At 38.5% G+C, this 21616-nt stretch overlaps 1 protein-coding gene across 3 annotated transcripts in view; it reads left to right on the forward strand.

Moving 5' to 3' along the window:
• Positions 1 to 21616, forward strand: part of cnot2 (CCR4-NOT transcription complex, subunit 2) — a 53253-nt gene that overhangs the window by 16846 nt on the left and 14791 nt on the right. For 2 of the 3 annotated variants that reach the window (XM_066687213.1, XM_066687214.1), the window contains 6 exons: positions 9829 to 9951; positions 16500 to 16572; positions 17522 to 17669; positions 18658 to 18783; positions 19474 to 19656; positions 21021 to 21100. In XM_066687213.1, the coding sequence (XP_066543310.1) occupies positions 9829 to 9951; positions 16500 to 16572; positions 17522 to 17669; positions 18658 to 18783; positions 19474 to 19656; positions 21021 to 21100 (733 nt within the window). The remainder of the gene's footprint in view (positions 1 to 9828; positions 9952 to 16499; positions 16573 to 17521; positions 17670 to 18657; positions 18784 to 19473; positions 19657 to 21020; positions 21101 to 21616) is intronic. The other variant, XM_066687215.1, reaches the window with a different exon arrangement.

Here is a 21616-nt window from a genome sequence, read left to right on the forward strand (position 1 = left end):
GATCTTATTAATGGAAGTGGTCTGGTCATAAATTGCTTGGTAGGCCCCCTGTTGCTGAGCTGTGTTTTGTGAATAACAGTGTACTCGGTTTAAGGTTAAGCATTTTATTTCCTTGTATTTCAAATGAGTTTATCCCTTTCCTCAGCTGGTGTATAATGACAGTGAAGGATTAAAATTTTCCCCTGCATCTCTGGCTCTGTGAGGGTGTTTGGAACGATCAGCTGTCTAACAATAGGTGCTGTCATTCATACGAATTCTCTGCTGAGTTTCTCTCCAAACTGCTCTTGTTAAAACTTACCTTAGGTTCCAGACTTAGTAATGCATACAAAAAGATCGTAAATCATTCCTGTAAAGAACCAGGCCGACTGGGTTATTTGCATCATTCAGCGGGACAGATGGACTATGTTGTCTCTGTGTTGTTATTGTCCAACATCTTCTCATGGAAAACTACTGTGCATATGGCTAATTGATATCTGTTAATATTTGTGTACACGCATCTTTTCGCTCTGGGTCCCGCCTACAGCCTTTTCATGCTGTCTTGGATCTGCAACCAAACAAGTCATCCAGAGCCAGTCATTGTCTTCAATGTCAAGCTCCTGCATATTTATGCTTCTTTTGTTTTAGACAATGAAAATCTCCAGTACATCAGGGACAACCTCTTCTGTAGCTGAGTGAAACTATATATTTTTAAACAGACATGTCATTTAATTTCTCAAGCTGTAACCTTAAAGGAACAGAGATCTAGAGATTGTTGCAGATGTATTTTGACATTTGGCTATCCATTACATTCCAGTAAAGAATGGTGTCATTTTAATTTGGTTTTGGACTGCCTGGGCATTTAAACGCATGGTGTAATAATAAAGAATTCCCTAAATTGAAATCGATTAGGCCATTTACCGTGTTCAGGTCTGTGGGTGAGGATTAGGGTTGCTTTTTTTTTATTTATTATTTCTGGTTATCAGCCCTCTGGGTCTCACCCCCTTATTATGCTTTATTCAGTTACACTTTTCCACCCCTCCCCCATGAGCAGCAGATTCTCCCTTGCTTTCTATCACTCACCCTCTTCCTCTCCCTCTCCCTCCTCTTTCTCTATCTCTCTCCTCTTTCTCTCCCTCTCCGCCTGCAGCCGCTGGGATGAGCTCCTGGAGTCGCAGATCTGGGTCACCACACTGCTGTCAGCCTTTGATCCCATCCACTAAGCTTAAAATCCTCACAATTGCGGCAGAAGTATGGTTTCTGTTTCAGTTCCGTTGAGCTGGTGATCTGGGCCACAGCTAACAGTTTTGCGGGTCGCCTGCGCTCTCTGTATGGAGAGTGCTGCCCGGCACATGGGCACATCCCATCTTTGAATGGCCACAGAGCTGGGGTTAGATTATCAGGGACAGGGAGGCCTTTGGGGAAGCGCAGTGTGTTCTGTCCTGTTCAGAGCACATCTGATTTGTAAAACCTACTTTAACAGATTTACAAAAGTCTGCCACTCTTTCTCCTGGGACCAGTTCTGAATTCTGATGCATAATATGGCTCCAGCATTGGATAAACATGGGAAGCAAGGGAGGTTTTAACTGAGGGATGAAGCTTTCATCCATTTGCTTGTGTTATGTGAGGTTCATACATATCCACTGATCCTGATGTTCAACCTTTTAATTTGTGCAGCTCTCTGCACTTACAATTGTGACATCATTCTGCCGTTATATAGTGTGGTGAAGTTGTGAAAGGATGTCGGACTATATGTTCCCAAAGGAATTGCTCAATACAAATGTGTTCAATTACCCCATCCAGCCTGCACAGCTGTGCTGTTAATTGTCAATCCAGCTGATTGTGGAAGTGGCTTGTTGTCAGGTGGAGATGTGTTCTGTTCATTATGGGCAGACATCCTATAGAATATAGAACTCTCACACCTCCACGCTAACATTCCTTCCCTGTATGTTTGCGTCTGTGGAGGTTATAGTCGGCTGAAAGGGAAATATTGCGCTGTGTGCTGTAGCTCAGCTAGTCAGTGGGGGGCATTGTGTAACCTCTTCTTGGTGTTAAATGTGTCCCTCACTATAGAAGGCCTCTCAGTAGTCTGCCCTGCTGTGCCATTTCCACTGAACCCAGGCCCTCAACACAGTGGGGAATGCATCATTTGCCAACACTTATTCTGCACATGTATGTTTATGCAAGTGGATATATGACGTATAAATATGGTGATATGCTATATGCCTCTGAAATGAGTGACTGGATATTAATATTGTGGCTAATCTTTAGATTCCTGTATACTTAAATTGTTAGAGAAAGAGACAATGGAAAAATGCCAGGCACCATTCTTTTCCCTGAAAAGGTGGAGAAGAAGGGGGTAGATTCTGTGTTTCTCACCACCAATATCAGAAATGTACTCATTAAATTGCTTGCTCTCCCTGAACCTACAAAATCTATAACAAAAGTCAGTCCATTTTTAAATGAGAGCTGCGACGAAACAAATAGCTTTTTAAATGGCAGCTCTCATGTACTGATTATTCCGATTCTAATCTGTTCTAGTTTCAATTTTTTATGGACTAAAATGGACTAAAGTACTGTAATGTATTTTCTCTTCTGAATTACAGAGGCTTCACTGTTGCCAGACTCTCTGCTCGCATACTGTAGAAGTACCTGACTGGGCGGAGATTGTCCTTTACATTTAATTGTATTTCTTGGTTATACATTGGCAAAATATGAGAAACTTGGCCTTGTTGTTTAGTCTGCCTGGAAAGAATCCAAGTTTTTTTTTATTATTATGATTTAATCTATTAATATATATTTTCCAGGTTTATTTTATACATTACAATCAACATATGAAATCTCATTGATGCAGTAGGAATGCAATAGGCCTACATCTTAAAGTGACTGTAGAAGGACTCCTCTTGTGTTTTAATCTGGTGTCAGATTGTGTATAACTGACAACAAATGAGGCATGGCTTTAAAAAAAAAAAAAAAATCCTGATAGAAACCAGCTTATTTGCTGAACTGCCCTTGTTTTATTCAGTCAAGAGGAGACGTATCAAAGAGACTCGAGATTACTGACTAATATTAGTGACTTATTTTTGTCATCCAGCAATGCAGACCACGTCTTGGCACTTATGTTCACACTATAAGATAAAAAGACTGGTTGTGTGTGTTTGTGTGTGTATGCATGGTTTTGATCCTAATTAGATGCACATTTCAGATCTGTGACAGGATCTTATTACTAACAAACTACCTCAAACACTAACAGTAAATATGTCATTCAGTTACCAGTCTCTCTCCCTTTTCACACCATTTCCCACATAATTACATTATTTACTTTAGCAGTGGTATGGCATAGGGTTTCAGTTTTTAAAATACAGATGCTTAGTTTCATGTTGAAGTACCATGTTAATGAAGTTTGCATAGAGATATTGAAAGTCAACCTACATTTCTTTTAAAGATGTGATCTACTAAGGTAAATGAGTGCAGAATATGAAACCTATAATTGAACATGTAGTTGAAAGATGATGAGAACACAGTGTCTTTGTCAACTTATTTATTTCCTCCCAACATCACTGCTTTTCATTTAGCTGTGTACTTTAGGTATAGCACTAGATTTAACAGCATCTGGAAACAACAGTTTATAGCTCTGACTAATGTTGATTAATATAATATAATAATATAACACTTTGTCTCTGAACACTCTTTTCTCCATCTTTGCTTCAGGGTGCTGGAATAGGCAATTATTTGGACAAATAAAACCGATATTTTACTGTTAAAGAAATAATTTTGAAGAGGCCAGATGATATATTTATTCAAAGTGTGTTACCCTATAGTTAAATATGATAGTTCATGTTGAATATTGTGGCTTAAACTGTGGATCCTTTTTTGTAAAATATACTTTTTAAAATATACTATTTTTAAAATATACTATTTGTTTAAAATATGTATTAGTTTGATCCTTGCAAGCTTAACCAGATCACGACAAAGGGCTCTGTGATTTTTGCCCTTAAAAGATTAATTAAAGCTGTATTGTACAGTGTGAGTCATTAGGCTATATTGACTTGCTCGTGTTTGATTTGTTTGATGTCAGAATAATAAAATAGTAAAGACTGGCCTTGCTCAGTTTGAAGTAGTGTTTCCAAAACGAGGTGAAAATTCCAGGCCCGGGTTTTTGGAGTTGAAAATGTATAAACACTAGTTTGAAGGTAATCATTGACATTGCATAACATTATATTAATAATTCCACAAAGCATGAGTAAACTCCCAAAGAATATTGCGCAAATTCAGGTGACTATCTGTCTATGCAAACGATGCAAAAATTGTTTAATTATTAAATTCTGCAGTGGGATAGATACTGAGATATTTTTGCTTATTGTCTGTCTTCTTTGTTTATAAAGCAATTAGTCAGTCATTTATAGAATGTCTTCCATGGAACTGCCAGTTCAAAGCCCTGTAAAGCAATATTATGAAAACCTAAGATGCTTTATAGTAAAATAAAAGCAATAAGCTTTGAGCCCAGCTTTTTCTTTTTTCGTAGCTGGCTGTTTTAGTATAGTATCTCCAAAAGCTTTGTTTCTGGAACATAGAAGCCTTGTGTTGTAAAACTCATTCCTAGATGAGGCCAGATGGGGGACAAAATAATTCAAACACACTGAAGGGTCACTACCACATTATTATTATTATTGATATTGGCACATTATAAATATTTTGTCTCCGTTCCCCCACTGCCCACCCCATCAGTTTAGTCGACAACAAAAGTTTTTTCCAGGTATAGTGCAATTAAAACTACCAGCATTGCATTTAGTGGATCAAACTAAATAACATCAGAACAGATATTTGGATTCCCAGATTAAATACTAATGGAAAACATCATTGTTTGGCTGAAGAAAACAAACCGGCATACTGAATTAGAAAAACTCAAAGTGGTGGTGGATTTTGAAAGGGTTGTGTGTAAAATCAGTGCATTAACTACTGCTGTGTTTCTCTTTGACCTGGATTCCCTTCTGCCAGGCAGAGCGCTTATTGATTCAGATGAAATGTGAGCGCTCTGGGATAGATTCCCAAAGTGCTTTGCCCCTATAAATGAGAAGCGCTCACCACAGAAATGGTCACAATGTCCCCCAGTTTTGATGATCATCTAGATTCTGTCTTCATTTGTTTACCCGCATTTACCGCTGGCGCCACTTCTCTGTTCAGATGGATATTCAGATGTTTTCTGCAGGCCACACTGAAGCAGTATGTTTTCAGGTTGTCCTATTCAGGGTCATTGCATTTTGGGCCATGGGGGTCCACATGATTGGTAGTAACTGCGCATAATGCTTAAGAAACATAAAATGTAAAGAAGCGGTTTGTTTTGGTATTTGTTTTATACTAACATTTTAGCTTTTTAAACTTCCTTCAATTGGATATGAAGACCAAGATCTATGAGCCAACAATCTCTTTCTATTTTTCTTTAGCCCCAGCTTACCGCTGCTTTATATGTGGTGTAGCCCTCATTTTATATTGGCCAACTGTTATCTCTGAGACACTCACAATGTTGCTTGGTTTGTTTTCAAGTTTAATATCTCTTTGGAAAAGTGTGCTGTGAACATGGGGCCGAAAAGGACCTTCCCCATATGCAGCCAGTGATGATAGCCCCTGCCCCCAGAAATGTGATACTTTTGAACTATGGTAACTGCTTTCCTAGAACGAACAGCACATGCTAGTGTGTAGCCTAATTATTCTTTCTTTTGAGATCACATCTTATTGGTCATAGGTATATGAAGCTTTCTTGTTCAAGGCTCCATGTATTAAATAAATGCAGGTGTTTATGGGAGTAAATCAAGCAATGCTTTTTTATTGTTGTATAAATGTCTGCTACCATTATAGTAAATATGTTACTCTTTGTTGATTCCATTCAAAAGCAATATGAGTGTTTTGTGGAGTGATCTGGCCTTTAAATCCCAGGAAGGGAACGTGATGGATGGGCATCAATTTCCCTTTGTTGCGGAAGTTAGTGGCCCTTCAGTGGGCTGCTCTGTTACATTTAGCCATGTGTGTGGCCCATGATTTTAAAGCACAGGCCTTCTCTGGAAAATTGCAGCCCACACAGCAGCTGTCCTTACCACTGCCTCCATTGGTGTCGATTTGAGAAAACAAACCAAAAATATAGTTTTCATTGCCTTCTACAGTAATTAGTTTTCTGTAAAACTGTTAGATACGCAGACTTTCCACAGTACGTTGGTTTACATACAGCATAACTGTGGCTGTGAAAAAGTATTTCTCTTCCCCTCTATACATTTTATGTTTTTTAATGATCCTACCCAGTTTTAAATGCTTACAAATGGATATTTCACAGCTGTAGAGTATATTTGACAGATTTTTCATTACCAAACATTCTCGTCTTTACTGTAGATCAAGTTACACCTCCTTAAACGTATAACGCAATGCTTTTGCAATTTGGAGATTTACACTGCCCCATCTGTCTAAAGCCCTTTGCTTTGGTAGGGACTTGTTTCCCATGTCATATTTCTAACAGTTAAAAGGGAATCAAGAGAACATTAATCAGTTGGCGTTGACCATTCTGGTAGTTTCTTCGTGCAGGGTATATTTCATTTCATTCTCGCGTCAGGATTTTGCTGCTTTTTTATTCCCCCCATTAAAGTCAGTGTTTACAGACTCATTCTTTCTAGTACTTTATTTTTTTTAATAGATTAAATACCCACTTGAAAAAAAAACAAGCAAGAAGGAAAGGCATGTGTGTGGTGCATATTCTACCAGTAACAGTGAGAGGTCTATGGCATCGACATTAGATTGTTTTCTGCAGAGCTGAATGTATTCGTACAAGACAGATTTGGCCTGATTGTGTAGGAGGTTGACGTCAACCTATCCAGTGCCTGCACTTGATTACATAGATATCAAGCAAGTGGCCTAGATTTCACAACAAGCTGAATGTTAATTGTTAAGTATGTTAATTGTCCTGGAATCCTTTAAAAAAACAACAACAATTCTCTAGAGCCTAAACGCACGTCTTCTGTGCTAATCTTAAAACTCCCCAAACACTGTGATGATAGTGGCTGGAACCTTACCCTAATGCTTGTTCATATTTCAAAGAGTTGTCTCCTGCCAGATTTTTGTGAATAGTTGAGTAGTGTCGTGCCTGGCGTATGGTTTCATTGTGTGGCACCTATCCAGCCCAGCTGACATGAGCTTCCTACAAAATCAAAATTGAGAATTGTTGGATCTGCTTGTTCCCAGCGAGGTATCCTGGAATATGATTTGTATGGAGAAACTGCTCTTCCAGGCATGCTTAATGCTTCTCGTCTGAGATGTTCAGTGTGCAGTACATGTTTTTTAAGTTTCTTCCTTAGGCGTACATCAGTTTACAGCTGAACTTTCACCTGTGAATTATGCACAACATATTGTGAAATCCCACACTCAGTGTATGAAATGAAGTTGAGATCAATCTTTCTTTGCTTCTCAAAAAATATTGGAATCATTACACAGCATCATAATGTGTTTGCTTGCTTGTTATTGTTTTGTCAGTGCCTAATTTAATTTATTATGCCTCCCTACTTCCCTTTGGACCCACTTCCTCAATGTGTACTCACTGACCTTTGATTCCCAGAGCTTTTATACAATGTGTATTGGTTAAGAACTGCAAGAAATTTATTTTCAGACTAAAAATGTAACCACATTCCATTAGCACAACTTTTTCTCTGTAAGGTGGGAATAAAAAGCAGCAGTGTTATTTAATGCCCAATTCTATACAATTTGAAATTTCCAGTTGTTCTACAACCCACACCAATGCACTCCTACACTTAACCTTGGAGAACCATAGATGAAAACATGGTCGGGCCATTTACATTGATGGAACAAAAAAAGCCAAGCTACAGTAGCTGTGGAGGGCACTGGCTTTGAATGAGGGCAGTATTCTTTTTTTTTTTCCATTTTGTTTTTTGTCCTCTTTTAAATGGTGTACGATTTACTTAAAAAAAATAAAACACTGAAATTAAACTGAAAGTACAATTTTTGTTATGTGGAAAGTGTGTGAGGCATAGAAAAGACACGTCCTGTTTGTAGGACTCCTCTTGTGCTCTGGGTGGAGGCTTTTCCTGACGACTCATGTCAAGAGCCAGTATCTCACAAAACTATAATGTATTACACACAAAATAAGCTTACTTGTTTATTAAGCAAAGTGTGAAAGTATTCTAACATAGCAGCAAAATCCAGCAGTATGTGAATTTGGTGGTGAATGGTTGTCACTTCAACTTTCCTTAAGTGCTGGATCAGCCCAATTAATACGAAACAGACTCAGATGTTACTTAGTGAAATGGTTTGTTTCTGTTCGTAACTGAACTCCCATAAAACCTGAAAAGCAGAAAAAAAGATTTTGAAGGACTGCTAATGAACAAAGATCACGTTCCTTTGGAAATACTACAAATCCACTGTGACTTTCATGGAAGGAAGTAGTGAGAATAGCTGAATAATTTTGGTGCATTGTAGAAAGACTGACTTCACAATGAAAAGTGTTCTGTGCGTTCAGAATATAGCCCTAGTATCTTCCTCCTTCAAAGAAATTAGATTTCTCTGAATAAGGTGCGTTTCTATGAATGTCTCTGGCTTGTTTTGCCTATCTCTCTCTCGTTCTTCTATAACTGTATCTTAATTACTGCCTCCATTTTAATATGTTACTTTTGAAGGCAATTCCCAAGAAGAGGCAATTTACTGCCTATCACAGTGACTACTCTTTTGCATTGTTTAAAATGAAGAAACTCTAGCATAGATTTGACTTTATATAGGATTGCAAAAACACAAGTTGTATAAAGTGGCATATTTTACTTCTGTCATCAATGTCTTATCTGTGCCCCTTCAGGCCTAAGCCTGTCTGATGGTTTGGAGATGTTGTATATTTTCTTAGTCTTGGACTGGTATTAGTTATCGTTATTTAGGCCTGTGTTATACACAAGTACAAACAGTTTGAACTGTGGATCTTGGGCTTCTGGTTTTTAGATGTATTTTGAAAGAATGTACATATCCCTGTCATTTCTTCTTGTTATTAGTAAGAATAAGAATGGAACTGTCTATGTAGGAATCTGCATTTTGATTTCAAATATTGTTTTTATCAGTTAGGCTTGGGTATGGGGGTGGTTCAGTGTGTGTTAGTCAATTACCACACTTTGCAACATTTAAAAGAATCAAAGCAACCAGAGCAACACTATAGAGTATTGTTACACAGCTTTTGGTCACTCGAATTTAAGATTATTCTCGTGATTGTTTTGCTTGTCAGGTTTATTGCCCCCGCATCAAGGGTCTCTCTTCATACATAAGTGTCATTCTGTGCCAGGGAGAAAGCAGTCTCTTTATATCAAATAATTATGTGAAACAAACCTATGGCCTGGCAATCAGCAAATTAGAAAATGTATAGCTTTTATTGAAGAATTAACAATTGAGTAGCAGGGAAATAGGAAATTCAGTACTGCAGGTTCACATCCTGTGCACACATCTGTCATCATTGTTCAGTGAGTATATCTACTTAAGAAAAATTAAGATAAAACCTTTGCAGTTTGCTCTCTTTAATGGTAAATAAGTGGCCTGGAAGCATTTAAACATGAACAGTTTTAGAATTTGGAAATGTAATGTAAGTAATGTTTGCAACCACACTTATGTGCCTGTCATATTAATCCTTCTTTGTGGTGCCTCTTTGAAGGGAGGTCCAGAGCAGACAGCAGCCGTGTTTAATGTGATCACAGGGATCTGGTTTCCCAGTGGCTGCTGTGGAGCAGATGTGTGCCAATGTGAATGTTTTTGTATTTTTATTTATTTTTTATTTTTCTGTCATTTCTATCAGTAGATTAAAACTTCTCTCCCTTTTTCTTCTTGCAGGTGACAAACAGCATGTTTAGTGCTACAAGAAAGAAGTTTGTAGAGGGAGTCGAAAGTGACTACCCTGATGAAAGCATGTACTACAGCCAGCCGTCGATGTTTCCACATCGATCGGAAAAAGACGTAAGTGTGAGACTTCTAGATGTTTGTTCATTAATTGCACAGCCTGAAGCAAAAGTCAAGCTTTTTATATAGCAAGCTGATTTCAATTATTCCCCAGCAACCTCTTCGCAAACTTGGCAAAGTTATATGGCAAGTGAAAGAAGACTGCTGTTGAACCTGGTCTCAAAGACAATAACCCCAGCAGCTCTGCTTCTGTAGCTGGAAGAGACCAATGCTGTGAACCAGTAGACATGGTCTAAAATATTGACTGTTTAAATTCATCCAACTGCACTCAAAAAGTAAAAATAATGCATCCTCCATGCAGGTGCTTCTAAGATGAATCTGAGGTTTTGTAACAGCATTTGTGTAACCTATATTGGTGTCAGTGAAGGACAACATCTTTATTTTTGAATCCAGACTCTGCCCTTCTAACGGACTTGTACAGGATAGACAAGCTGTACTTGAAATGAATCATGATAAATATCTATAGCCCAAGCTTATAAATTAGATGATTGCTATATTAATTCACTCTCTCGGGTAAATGATGCATGTATTACCAACTCCTCTGGACCTCATTTTCACACACGGTCAGAGTTGTCTTGTCACTTTTGTTGTAAAAATGTTTTTTTAGTGCTGCTATCTTGACTAAGGCAACATCCATTCAGTCAGACCACTGTATCTTCACTCTAATGTTTGCAGCTGATGTCAGCAGATGATTGTATTTGAGAGTACCATATTTGCTTGGCAAAAAGATGCTTGATTAAATTAAACAAATCACAATTTTTGGAGTTTGGACTTCAGAAGCTAAAAATATTACAAAATAAATGCATTCCCTAGCAGCCTGGCCTAATGTCAAACATAGTGATGGGCTTCAGTTTCCACTGACATCTGATCTGAGACTGGTGCCCTGCATTGAAAGTAAGAATTTAATCTATTGCTAAAAAAGGGAGTTATTTTCCTCTGATGTTTTGTTGTCATAATGACTTGCTTTATCATAGCTTTCTACAATGTGAATTTATAGTTAGTGCTCTTGGACCACTGGGTGCTAAAGCTGGCTTATCTAAATTTCTTCAATTGTCAGCCAAGTAAGCAAAGCTCCTGAGCAATGCGATATAAAGCTTTTGCTATGAAGTTGAATCACTTCATACTTGAGTGTACAATTACTGTAACCAAATGATTCCTGCATTGTACAATCTTGCTTGTTACTCAAGTGCATTCCTTTTTATTTTATTTTTTATTTTTCTTTGTTATTGTTGTTGATTTTCCTAATGCCTTTTAAACCTGTTCAACTGATTTCATTTTCTGAAGACCTGTTTTACCAGGGCAGGGAGCTTCTCTGTGTTTCACATCTCCATATCTTAAGACTTAGCCTCACAGTGTTCCTACCATTGACAGGGCACTTAATTTACATTTAAGATCTACAGGCAATGTTGTTGTCACTTTTTTTCTGACAACATGGATTTTGGACAGTAGGCCTATGAAAAATATATTTTTAAAAAGATCTTCTGTGTACACATTTATTCACTAAATATTTGAATTGTTTGTTAAAGCTTGGTTTTTAATTGACTTTGCTTCTCTTTGCAAGTCAGGAAATGTCCAAATTTGATGTTTGATGTATTGCAGGTGTATTTTTAAACTAGTTTTAAACTATCTGTACAATTCCAGTCAATGAAATTAATGGAGAAGGATGAGCTTTACTGGAGTTCATTTGTAAGGGGCAGAAAGGACACTTGTCAGTGGTTTCACACTATTTGCTGAAACAAATGCTGCTTAGAGAGCTAAAGCACTAAGACTGTTGACAGTGTTCACAGTTTGAATCTGGATTGAGTGCATCTGGACAGACCAATATGCACAGTGTTATCAGTCACACCATAAATCTGTCCCCTCTCTGTCTCATAAAATATTTTATACAATAATGCCTTTCAGAGCTGTACTGGAAGAAATAAATGTGACAAATGATTGCCCTCATTATAACCTACTGATCTGAAAAAAATGTTTCTCCACACAAACCTTTCATCTTTTTAGAAGGTAGGGAAAAATGTCATAAATGTAAACTTGTAAAGTATCAGGAACTTCAGTTTATCTGGTAACCCGAAGCCTTCATTCAAAGAGAACCCAAATAGTACAAATGCAAAATATATATAATATGCAGGTTATAAATATAAACAGTGCAAGTGAACTGAAAATAAATAAAATGCCGTCTTTGATGGTGTCTTGAAATATATTTTTCAAAAGTATTTTTCCTGGGACCATCTAGTTTGCAGTTAACAATGACAAGCACTGCACAACAGGTACTTAGCATCACACTAGTTTGTGCTGGAATAGTTTATCATTTGTATTGTCCTGTTGAGTGATTTGTCACTGAATGTTCTTAAGAACATAAGAAAGTTTACAAACGAGAGGAGGCCATTCGACCCATCGTGCTTGTTTGGTGTCCATTAATAACTGAGTGATCCAAGGATCCTTTCCAGTCTGTTTTCAAATGTTCCCAAATTTTCAGCTTCAACCACATCACTGGGGAGTTTGTTCCAGATTGTGACGCCTCTCTGTGTGAAGAAGTGTCTCCTGTTTTCTGTCTTGAATGCCTTGAAGCCCAATTTCCATTTGTGTCCCCGGGTGCGTGTGTCCCTGCTGATCTGGAAAAGCTCCTCTGGTTTGATGTGGTCGATGCCCTTCATGATTTTGAAGACTTGACTCAAGTCCCCACGTAGTCTCCTCTGTTCCAGGGTGAAAAGGTTCAGGTCCCTCAGTCTCTCAGTAGGACAATCCCTTCAGACCTGGAATAAGTCTGGTTGCTCTCCTCTGAACTGCCTCTAGAGCAGCGATATCTTTCTTGAAGTGTGGAGCCCAGAACTGTCCACAGTATCCAGATGAGCCCTAACTAGTGCATTGTACAGTCTGAACATCACTGCCCTTGTTCTCAATTCTACACTTTTGACAATATACCCTAACATTGTGTTTGCCTTTTTTATTGCTTCCCCACACTGTTTGGATGGAGAAAGTGAGGAGTCCACATAGACTCCTAGGTCTTTCTCATGTTACTTCATCTAGTTCTATTCCTCCCATAGTGTAATTATAGTGGACATTTTTGTTACCTGCATGTATTACCTTGCACTTACCTGTGTTTTGCTTGATAATAAGTTTTTTATACTGTAATGGAAGGCTTATCATTATCACATATGATTTCCATTGAGGAAAATAGTTTAGGTGATTAAAGACCAGTATGCATCCCCTTTTCACTTCCACTTTCTCTTTTGAGAAGTCCCACGCACCCCGCACCCCACCCTCCTCTCTCAGCTTTCTCTGTTGTACATTTTCTGGGGATTGGACTCTACCATCTAGCATTTTAACCTCTCAGATCTTGACATAGCCTTGCATTGTGAAATGTTACTCTAAATAATTTAACTGCACGGCAAATTCTCTAGCTGTCCAGCGGATAAGATTCAGTTTAGTCCTGTCAATCCAGCAACGCTGTTGTTTTTTCAAGTTTTCCAGTAGGCCTTGCTGTAATTTCCCTCAGATCATAACAAAGCCTGCACTGTGTAGAACATAGGGTTAACTGACTCATTCCTGGCACTCTTGTGGGTGTATGAGTTGGGCCCCTTCCCCCAGTATTTTGTGCTGATCAGGTGACAAACGGGAAATGTTGTTTCTGTGGATCACACCTCTTCGCTGTGATTCATCATGGGTTTATTGCGCTCAACGTTGCTTACGATATCCGTTCGGTCCATGACGTCTGTATTTATCAATGGTTGTGCTGACTGTCGCTGATTGAATGTTTAAGTGTGAATTCATGATTTGTCTAAAACTTCACCGAACTAGGGAATGCTTTAATATAACAATTTTATGAATGAGCCATTTAATATACAATTTGACGTGGATTGAAGTGTAGTACGGTTCATTTGATGCTATATTTGAAACCTCTGAGAGTGATGTAATCGCACCAGGATGCGGATCAAACCAAACGCACCAAGACCACTAGAAAAGGGGGTGGTCTCGGTTTGTTTGAAAGCGAACTCTGTAGGTGTGTGACATTGCACTGCCAGCATTTTTGTGAATGTGAAGGCAAATGCATTCTGGTTCCCTTTCCCTGCAAACTGCTACCTGACATTGCAGTTTACTAAAATAGCTCTAATCTATTGGTATGGTCCATTTCTACTGTGGTTATACAATACAGCACCAAATAAAGGAAAGATTCAAGTTCGGTTACATTTTCTTGGTGTGAAACAAACAGGACCTCAAAGTTTAAAAGTGAGCCACAATTTGAATAATTTGCAAATGAAAGTGTGAAAGTGTGAAAATACCCTCTGCTCAAATCATACAAATGTCCGCTCCGTTACTGCTCATTTGTCATATTCCAGAAATAAATCTCTTTACACAAATTAAGGCGATAAAGGGCAGTTGACAGCAGATTAATTTTCTGGTCTGACTGGTCTCTGAAGCCTCTAACAGCAACAGTTACCTTGTGTAGCCTCTTCTTGTAACAGACACAACTGTACTGTTGTGAGATAAGAGTGGTTAGTCTGACAGCCTTCCTCTCCTGCCTCATGCGTTCTGTTGCGCTGATAATGCCTTCAGCCCGGCACAGAAAGCCAACTTCAAATCGAAACCTTGCATAAATCGGGAACGAAGGACAGGAAATTCCAGAGGTGAAGAATGGAAAGAAATGTTAAGGTTATTTGGTAGGAGCCTTTATAAACTGTCCATATGTTCATGTTTCCATAGTACTCATAGTGCTTACCGGGCAGTCTTTCAGGCAGTAACATTGAAATAGACCATTTTGATTAAACTGGGAAAAGTCGACAGTACTCCGTATTGTGAGATTTACTTCCTCTTACTTCCTCTATTGCACAGTATTTGTTTTGGTTTCCTCTAGAATTAGTTCAAAAAAATATTAGCTTGACCAGATCAGAGTAAAAGACATCGCATATATGAGTACTATTGATTACAATATCATGAGTAGGTTAATTTGTCTGATAGGGTAAAAATCTATTAATTAAAATGTATACCACAGTTATTTTGTAATGCACTGACTGACGGACCTCAACATGATGTTCTGATATGATTCTTTGTAAGAGGTGATATTGAATATTTGAATATATAATGCATGTACTATAAGCCTATATGATCAAACAGAATAATTTTGTAGTAGTATAATAAAGGGAGTCCTTTTCCCCTTGAACAGTGAATAAAAAATAAATAGTAATACATTTTAATAAGCTGCAGACAAAAAAAAAGCTCTTAATTATTACAAAATCTCAACAGAGAATTTGATCCTGCCATAGTTATTTCCAACAAAGTAAGCAAAAAGATATACCTAGTTTTCTGTGCCTGGAGCAAAACCCAGGTGTGTTAACAATACTCATGACATTTTCATGATGAGTTTCGGTTTGATCTCGACACATGTGAAGAATGCCGCGTATTTGCATCAGCTCCGAGTGTGCTCCCGTTTGTCCCTCGGGAGAACACATTAGATAAGACACAGTTCTGTTAAATCAGGTCACTTTATAAGCAAGCTTTCTTTGATATTTTGGAAGATAAACAGAGCAAAGTGAGCTGGATTCGTATTTGTGTTTTGTATCGCATGGCATGGCATGACTACAATCTGCAAAATGTGAGCCCTTTAACTTGCCCAGATTTGGTAAAAGTAAATATTTACCCATTGTGAAATTTTGCAGTTGTAGACTTTTAAGAATAATATTTAGCAAATTGTTAAAAACACCAAAATTCAACAGATGAGAGATGTTTGTGAAGAGTCAGAAGCAAAATTGTCTGAGTACCCTCTTGCTCCAACCAAAATGTTTTTATATAAAATGTTTTCTTTAAAAATGTTGGTACATTAATTAATTGATTTTCATCTCATGGAAAAATAATTCCAGCACCAGGCTTCTGAATAATGATGACATATAGGCCAAAATCAAGCTCTACAGACTGGCTGGGGAACACGATTGTTTCTTCTTTAAAAATATATAGGCACTGCCGAACAAGTTGTCTGGGATGTGTAAAGGCAGTACAGTGTGTTCTTTTACAAGCAAAGCTGCACAGCTGAGGAGGGTTTGTGTCTTGGCTGATCAATCAGATTTAAGGTTTTTGTATTTTACTTTTTACAAGGCCATATTTCTTACGATAGTCCTGCAGCATTGCACAATTTCATAGTTTTTACAAGTTTGCATTTCAGAGGATACCTGTACAGATGCCTTTAATCATCGGTAAGATGACGTGTATTAAAAAACAAAGGATTCTAAATTTGAAAGCATTTTGCGTATGGTCGCGTTTATAATTGATTGATTTGGAACCACTTTTTTGATAGGCAGTGATTTGTTCTTTTAAGAGGAATTTCAAAAAGAAAGATGCTCCGCAGAAAATACCAGCAAGGGGAGTTAAACATGTTTGCAGCTGTGATTTTATTTATTTATTTTAGGTTGTAAGTAGGATTTAGTTGAATATTTGCATGAAAAAAGGAGGCTGTTGTTCTCTCTTTGTGCTGCCAAGAAATGGTTTCTGTCATCCTAATACAATTGTGTTCCGGGGATTAGAATCTAACTGGCGGTTTCTCTTCTTCCTTCTAGATGCTGGCATCGCCATCACCATCAACGTCAGGTCAATTGTCTCAGCTTGGTGCAAGTTTATATGGGCCACAAAGTAAGCACTCTTGCCATGTTTCTGTGTCATGTGGGATATGGGGATGTGTTAAACACTGCTGTAACCCTGTTCTTTTTACACCTCTGCTATTACCTGGACATTGTCTTTTAGTTAAGTACTTGTGGAAGCTGCCAGGCAGAAACACATCCTGAAGACAGGACATTAATTATTGAATTTTAGGGTGGGATGTAGGCACAGGTGTGGGCTGTTGCCATAGATACCTCAGAGGAATGCACCCCACTGTTGCATCATTAAAATGTAGCACTCAGATATCCACAAACTACACAACGAATGGCACAGCCCTCCAGACCAAGAAACACGCGGCCATTGCCTTTGTATCTCTTCACATAGTACAAGTTATAGCACGGCCTGTTTTTAGAGTAAAGAAATACATAGCGGAAGCTTTTTATCAGATTTAAATTGTAATCACTCGTTTGCTTTCCCCGAGTGGCTTATTGTGGTTCACCAGAATGATACTATTATTTTGTTCATTATATTTGTGAGTAAAATGTGTGATTTAGAGAGAAAAAGCCAAACAAAAGCCAGCACACAAACAAGTATGTTATTAAACTGGTGTTATTGTAATTTTTATTTTATGTTGAAGTGGGTAATATAGGCGCCCAGAATGATTCTCATTGCGTGACGTTTGCCCAGAAGACAGTGTGTGGGTTTATGTTCCACCTCATAAGGTTTTCACTGTAGACCGGCACCAAACAGCTACTTCAAGGATGTGAAAATGAAGTTTATTGAAAAACAGACTGTTTGGTACACTCGCTTGATTTGTATTTGATTACCTTCTTATACATATTTTGTTCTCCTAAATGTGTGATTTTCTTTAACCTTTCCAAGAATCATGATTCCCCACCAAAAAAAAGTGTTATCCAGTGACTGAAGGTGGCAACTGTAATGTGTCTGTCTCTCTCTCTTTCTCTCTCTCTGTGCGTCTTAGGTGCACTAGGCTTTCCAATGAGGGGGATGAGCAACAATAACCCTCCGTTAAATCGCAGCTTATCACAAGGTACCCAGTTACCGAGCCATGTAACCCCAACGACAGGTGTACCGACAATGTCTCTCCATACTCCACCCTCACCGAGCAGGTAGGCCTGAAGGCGGTTGTTGTTGTTTGTTCTCTCTCTCTCTCTCTCTCTCTCTCCACCTGGTTAGCTTCAATCGGGTTTCAGGGGTAATTATTGTCTACTACTTTTAAAAAGTAGTTTTTCTTTGAGCCCTAGTTCCTGCTTGCACAGATGGTATTCATATAAGCTGAAATTAATTAAAAATACACATAGGTACTCGTATCTCCTTTAAGTGCATTACTCCAGGTGAACATTAAGAATGGAACATGCCTAGTTTGCAAATTTGGTTGCACTTGTTTTGTGGCAGTTTGTATTCTGTTGATTTTGCTATTGACAGGTACTTTAAGAGATTGCAGTACATTTACGTCTATTAGTTAACACACACATCTATAAATCTGAATTCTGCTACAGGGTCTCCTCCATCTAGTTAAGTGTTGGTAGACTGCAGATAGTTCCCCATAGCAAACATAGTCTTACCTGACCTTAGAAAACCCTTACGTGAGTGAATTACTTCTAACTTGTTTTTCAGGAAGCTGAACACGTATTGAAATGTATTGATTTTGACATGGTTATTTTCTGGGACTGTATGACCCATTGCAGGTGTGAAAGTGTCCTCAATTTCTGCTCTCTGTTTTCCACTGTTATGTTTTGCTGTGGTGTTGATTGCAAGTGCTCATAAAGCATGCATTATAGAGCTGTTTTGATCTAGTTGTATTCATGAACAGTGCTTTCCTTTTCTTGCTAGTCGTATTGTTTTCCATGTGCTGTTGAGGCGAAAAAACAACCCTCAATGGTTTCTGCAAACTGTCTGCTTGATTTGTTTTAAATACTACAATTACATTTTAATTGCAGTGCTAACATCAGCTAATTTGTTAAGTTAATGTGTAAGACAGAAATTGAGACTGTAGAATGGGTCTTCACATCAGTGCGCACTCAATGTTCGTTGACTCTGCCTGATCTTTTTTTTTTTTTCTTCTGTTTTCTTTTCTTCCCTATTTTACAAAATCAGCATGGCCATTTTTGAAGTTACACATGAACAAGGGACATTTGATAGTCCTCTGGCCTGTTACTCTCTAGACATGATCAACCTAATCAGGGCGAGCTGCCAAGCCCAGGGAGATGGGGTTCAAGCCAGGTGATCTATGCTTTGCCTCACCACAAATTCCCTTAGCCGAAGCCACTTTATTGTGGCGAACCAGATCAAGTCGACCGCTCACTCTCTGAATTTAGATCCTTAGCAGAACTCAACATCCCCCCCACCCCCACCCCACACATGTACTCCTGAGTCCCCTTCCAGTGGGAGGTCAATCCACAAACCTGAGCTCCATCCTCCTGGCCTAAAACACACTTCCCCCAGCTTTAGTGATGGAATACACGAATAGGAACGCCACACTGAAACACTAGCCCTTCTGGTGTGATTTTAAAAGACAATGCTCAATTTAGCACAGACGACAAAAGTCCAATCAGACTACTCAGTGTGACCAGGTGTATCAGTAAGCACATTTCTATAGGGATTAAAAAATGGATACACATGGATTTGGCTTAGAATAGTGTTATTTTGTATATGTGGAAGATCCTGTCTGTGGCTCAGAGTCCTTAGTAAACACCCCAAAATATTGTTTGTTAATAATTGCTTTGACACTTAATAATATTTTTTGTTTAGCCCTCAATGGCCCCTCTCTGGTTCTGTGAAAGAGAATATTTGTCCACATGCCGCTGGAGCGTGTTTTTCCTCCCCACTTGTGTTTATTATTATTGGTTAATGGTTAGTTTGTACCCATGTGTGTCTGCAATCCCAAAGTTCTGGTGTTTTCTTCTCCCGTAGGGGTATCCTGCCTCTGAACACGAGGAACATAATGAACCACTCCCAGGTTGGCCAGGGGATTGGCATGTCTGGCAGGACCAACAGCATGAGCAGTTCAGGGTTAGGCAGTCCAAACAGAAGCTCCCCCAGCATAATATGTATGCCAAAGCAACAACCATCTCGGCAGCCCTTTACCATTAACAGGTACTTCCCTTCTGGCTAAAAAGCAGTTTTGATGCAGCTCAGGCGTTTTGAGCTGTTATTTGTTGAATATTTCACTTTTAACTTGTTTGTCAATAATACAAAGCTGCGTGTGTGGACTTTGAATATTAAATGTACTTTCTGTCAGTCTCATCAGTATAATTGGTACAGGAGTCCGTAGCTGCTATGAAATTGGAGCCTTATCTTTTTCCCCGAGTTGAATTTGCAATGTTGGTATTCGGAAAGTAGCTCAAGATTTATGAAGTTTATTTTTTTTAGATAATGTATTTCTGAGAATCGGGACACACAGACACATTTTGTTACTTGGCAAGTAGAAATAGCTGTGGATCTCTTATCGAGCTTTATCCCAAAGCCTTCTTTCCCCTCTTTTTGATCTGAAAATGTAATGTGTGGAAATTTGTTTCAGAAGATGAAACGTGGTCTCGTCTCTCTGATGCAGGAGAGTGTAGGTCTGATAGGTGTATAATTTTAAGTTTGGGCTTTGTTTATGAAGTCTGTGTTTTTTGCACTGGCGGCCGAGGAGCAGATTATTCACAGTCTGTCTCCTCCAGCATGACAGTGCTTTGATCCTGTTTTAATAATTGCAAGTTAAAATAATTAACAACATTGGTAATGGTCGATGGCCCATTTTCCTTGCATATTTTAATAAGCTGGTCAACATGCATTAAAAGGACATCTTTTAATGTATTTCTCAGCCAATTAATAATTTCTGTGCTCCATATAAGAGAGATGAAATATTTTGGGAGTTCTTTTCATCCTGGTCTGAATGTTGACACTCCTGACACTGGCAGTGTAGATCAGGCTTGTACAGAGTCCTCTATCTGACCTGCATGCCACTAGAACCTGGCAATGTCCAAGGCTAAGAACCCACAAACCTTTAAGAGATTAATGTCAATCTATTTTAATCCATTATATGGTTGCAAACAGAATCAGACCGGTGTTCGATCTCTTAGCTTCCAGGGCGCATGACTCCAAATCTCCCAGATACCACAAAAACAAACAAACATTTTTGTTTGGAGGCAGCCCTGAGACCATTTAACTTGGTTGAATTAATGAGATTAAATTGCCATTGCAGGTCCACTGACGGCCTTTGAATGAGTACATTGCACACAATGCTTTTTCATTGTGGTTGTAATTGAGGCGGACACGTTTCTTGCAATTGGTGTATTAATTTCTTTGTCTAGACTGAGAACGATCTTTGGTTTTACTGTGAACTTTGATACACGCCTGTGTTCTGTGTGTGTGAACAATCAAGTGTTTATGCATTAATAGTTGTATTATGCAATAATAAAGTGAATGCTATATTTTATTGTGGTGTTAATTCTCGTGTTTGTCTGTTGTTGCAGTATGTCAGGATTTGGAATGAACAGGAACCAGGCGTTTGGGATGAACAACTCGTTATCAAGCAACATTTTCAATGGAACAGGTGAGTGTTCTCAATTCCATAGGTCAGCTGACCCAAGACGGTGACGCTGCGCATCTTGGTACAAGAAACAGTCCTCTGTCAAACAAGCATGACTTGTAATAAGCTGTCTATCTGGGTGTTTTAAAATACATACAAGGTCGAATTAAAAGCCCTTACCTGCAGTTTTATCTCTCGTGATATTTACATTGTTATAAAGTGTAAACAGAATGGCATATCTTGTTTCCCTAACTTGAAAAATCTCTCCAGACGTAGCTTCTAATACTTTGAGAATTGTAGTGCCTCCACATAGTGTGCTTTAGAAAAATACGCAGCTTTTTGTGAGTGTTTGAACACATTTATCACATCTGACTGAAGTGCTGACAATGCCAGGGCAGTTTTGATTCTTATAATGGTATCAATTGCAAACCTCTAAAGTGCCCCTGAATGCGTGAGTCTACCACATAATACAGGTGTGCACAAAAATGTCAGAATATCTTTCTAGTGTGTGCCGTTTTGAAATTGTCGGGGTTTTGTGTG

Source organism: Amia ocellicauda, chromosome 15, assembly GCF_036373705.1.
Source record: "Amia ocellicauda isolate fAmiCal2 chromosome 15, fAmiCal2.hap1, whole genome shotgun sequence".
NCBI classification, from domain to species: Eukaryota; Metazoa; Chordata; class Actinopteri; order Amiiformes; family Amiidae; genus Amia; species Amia ocellicauda.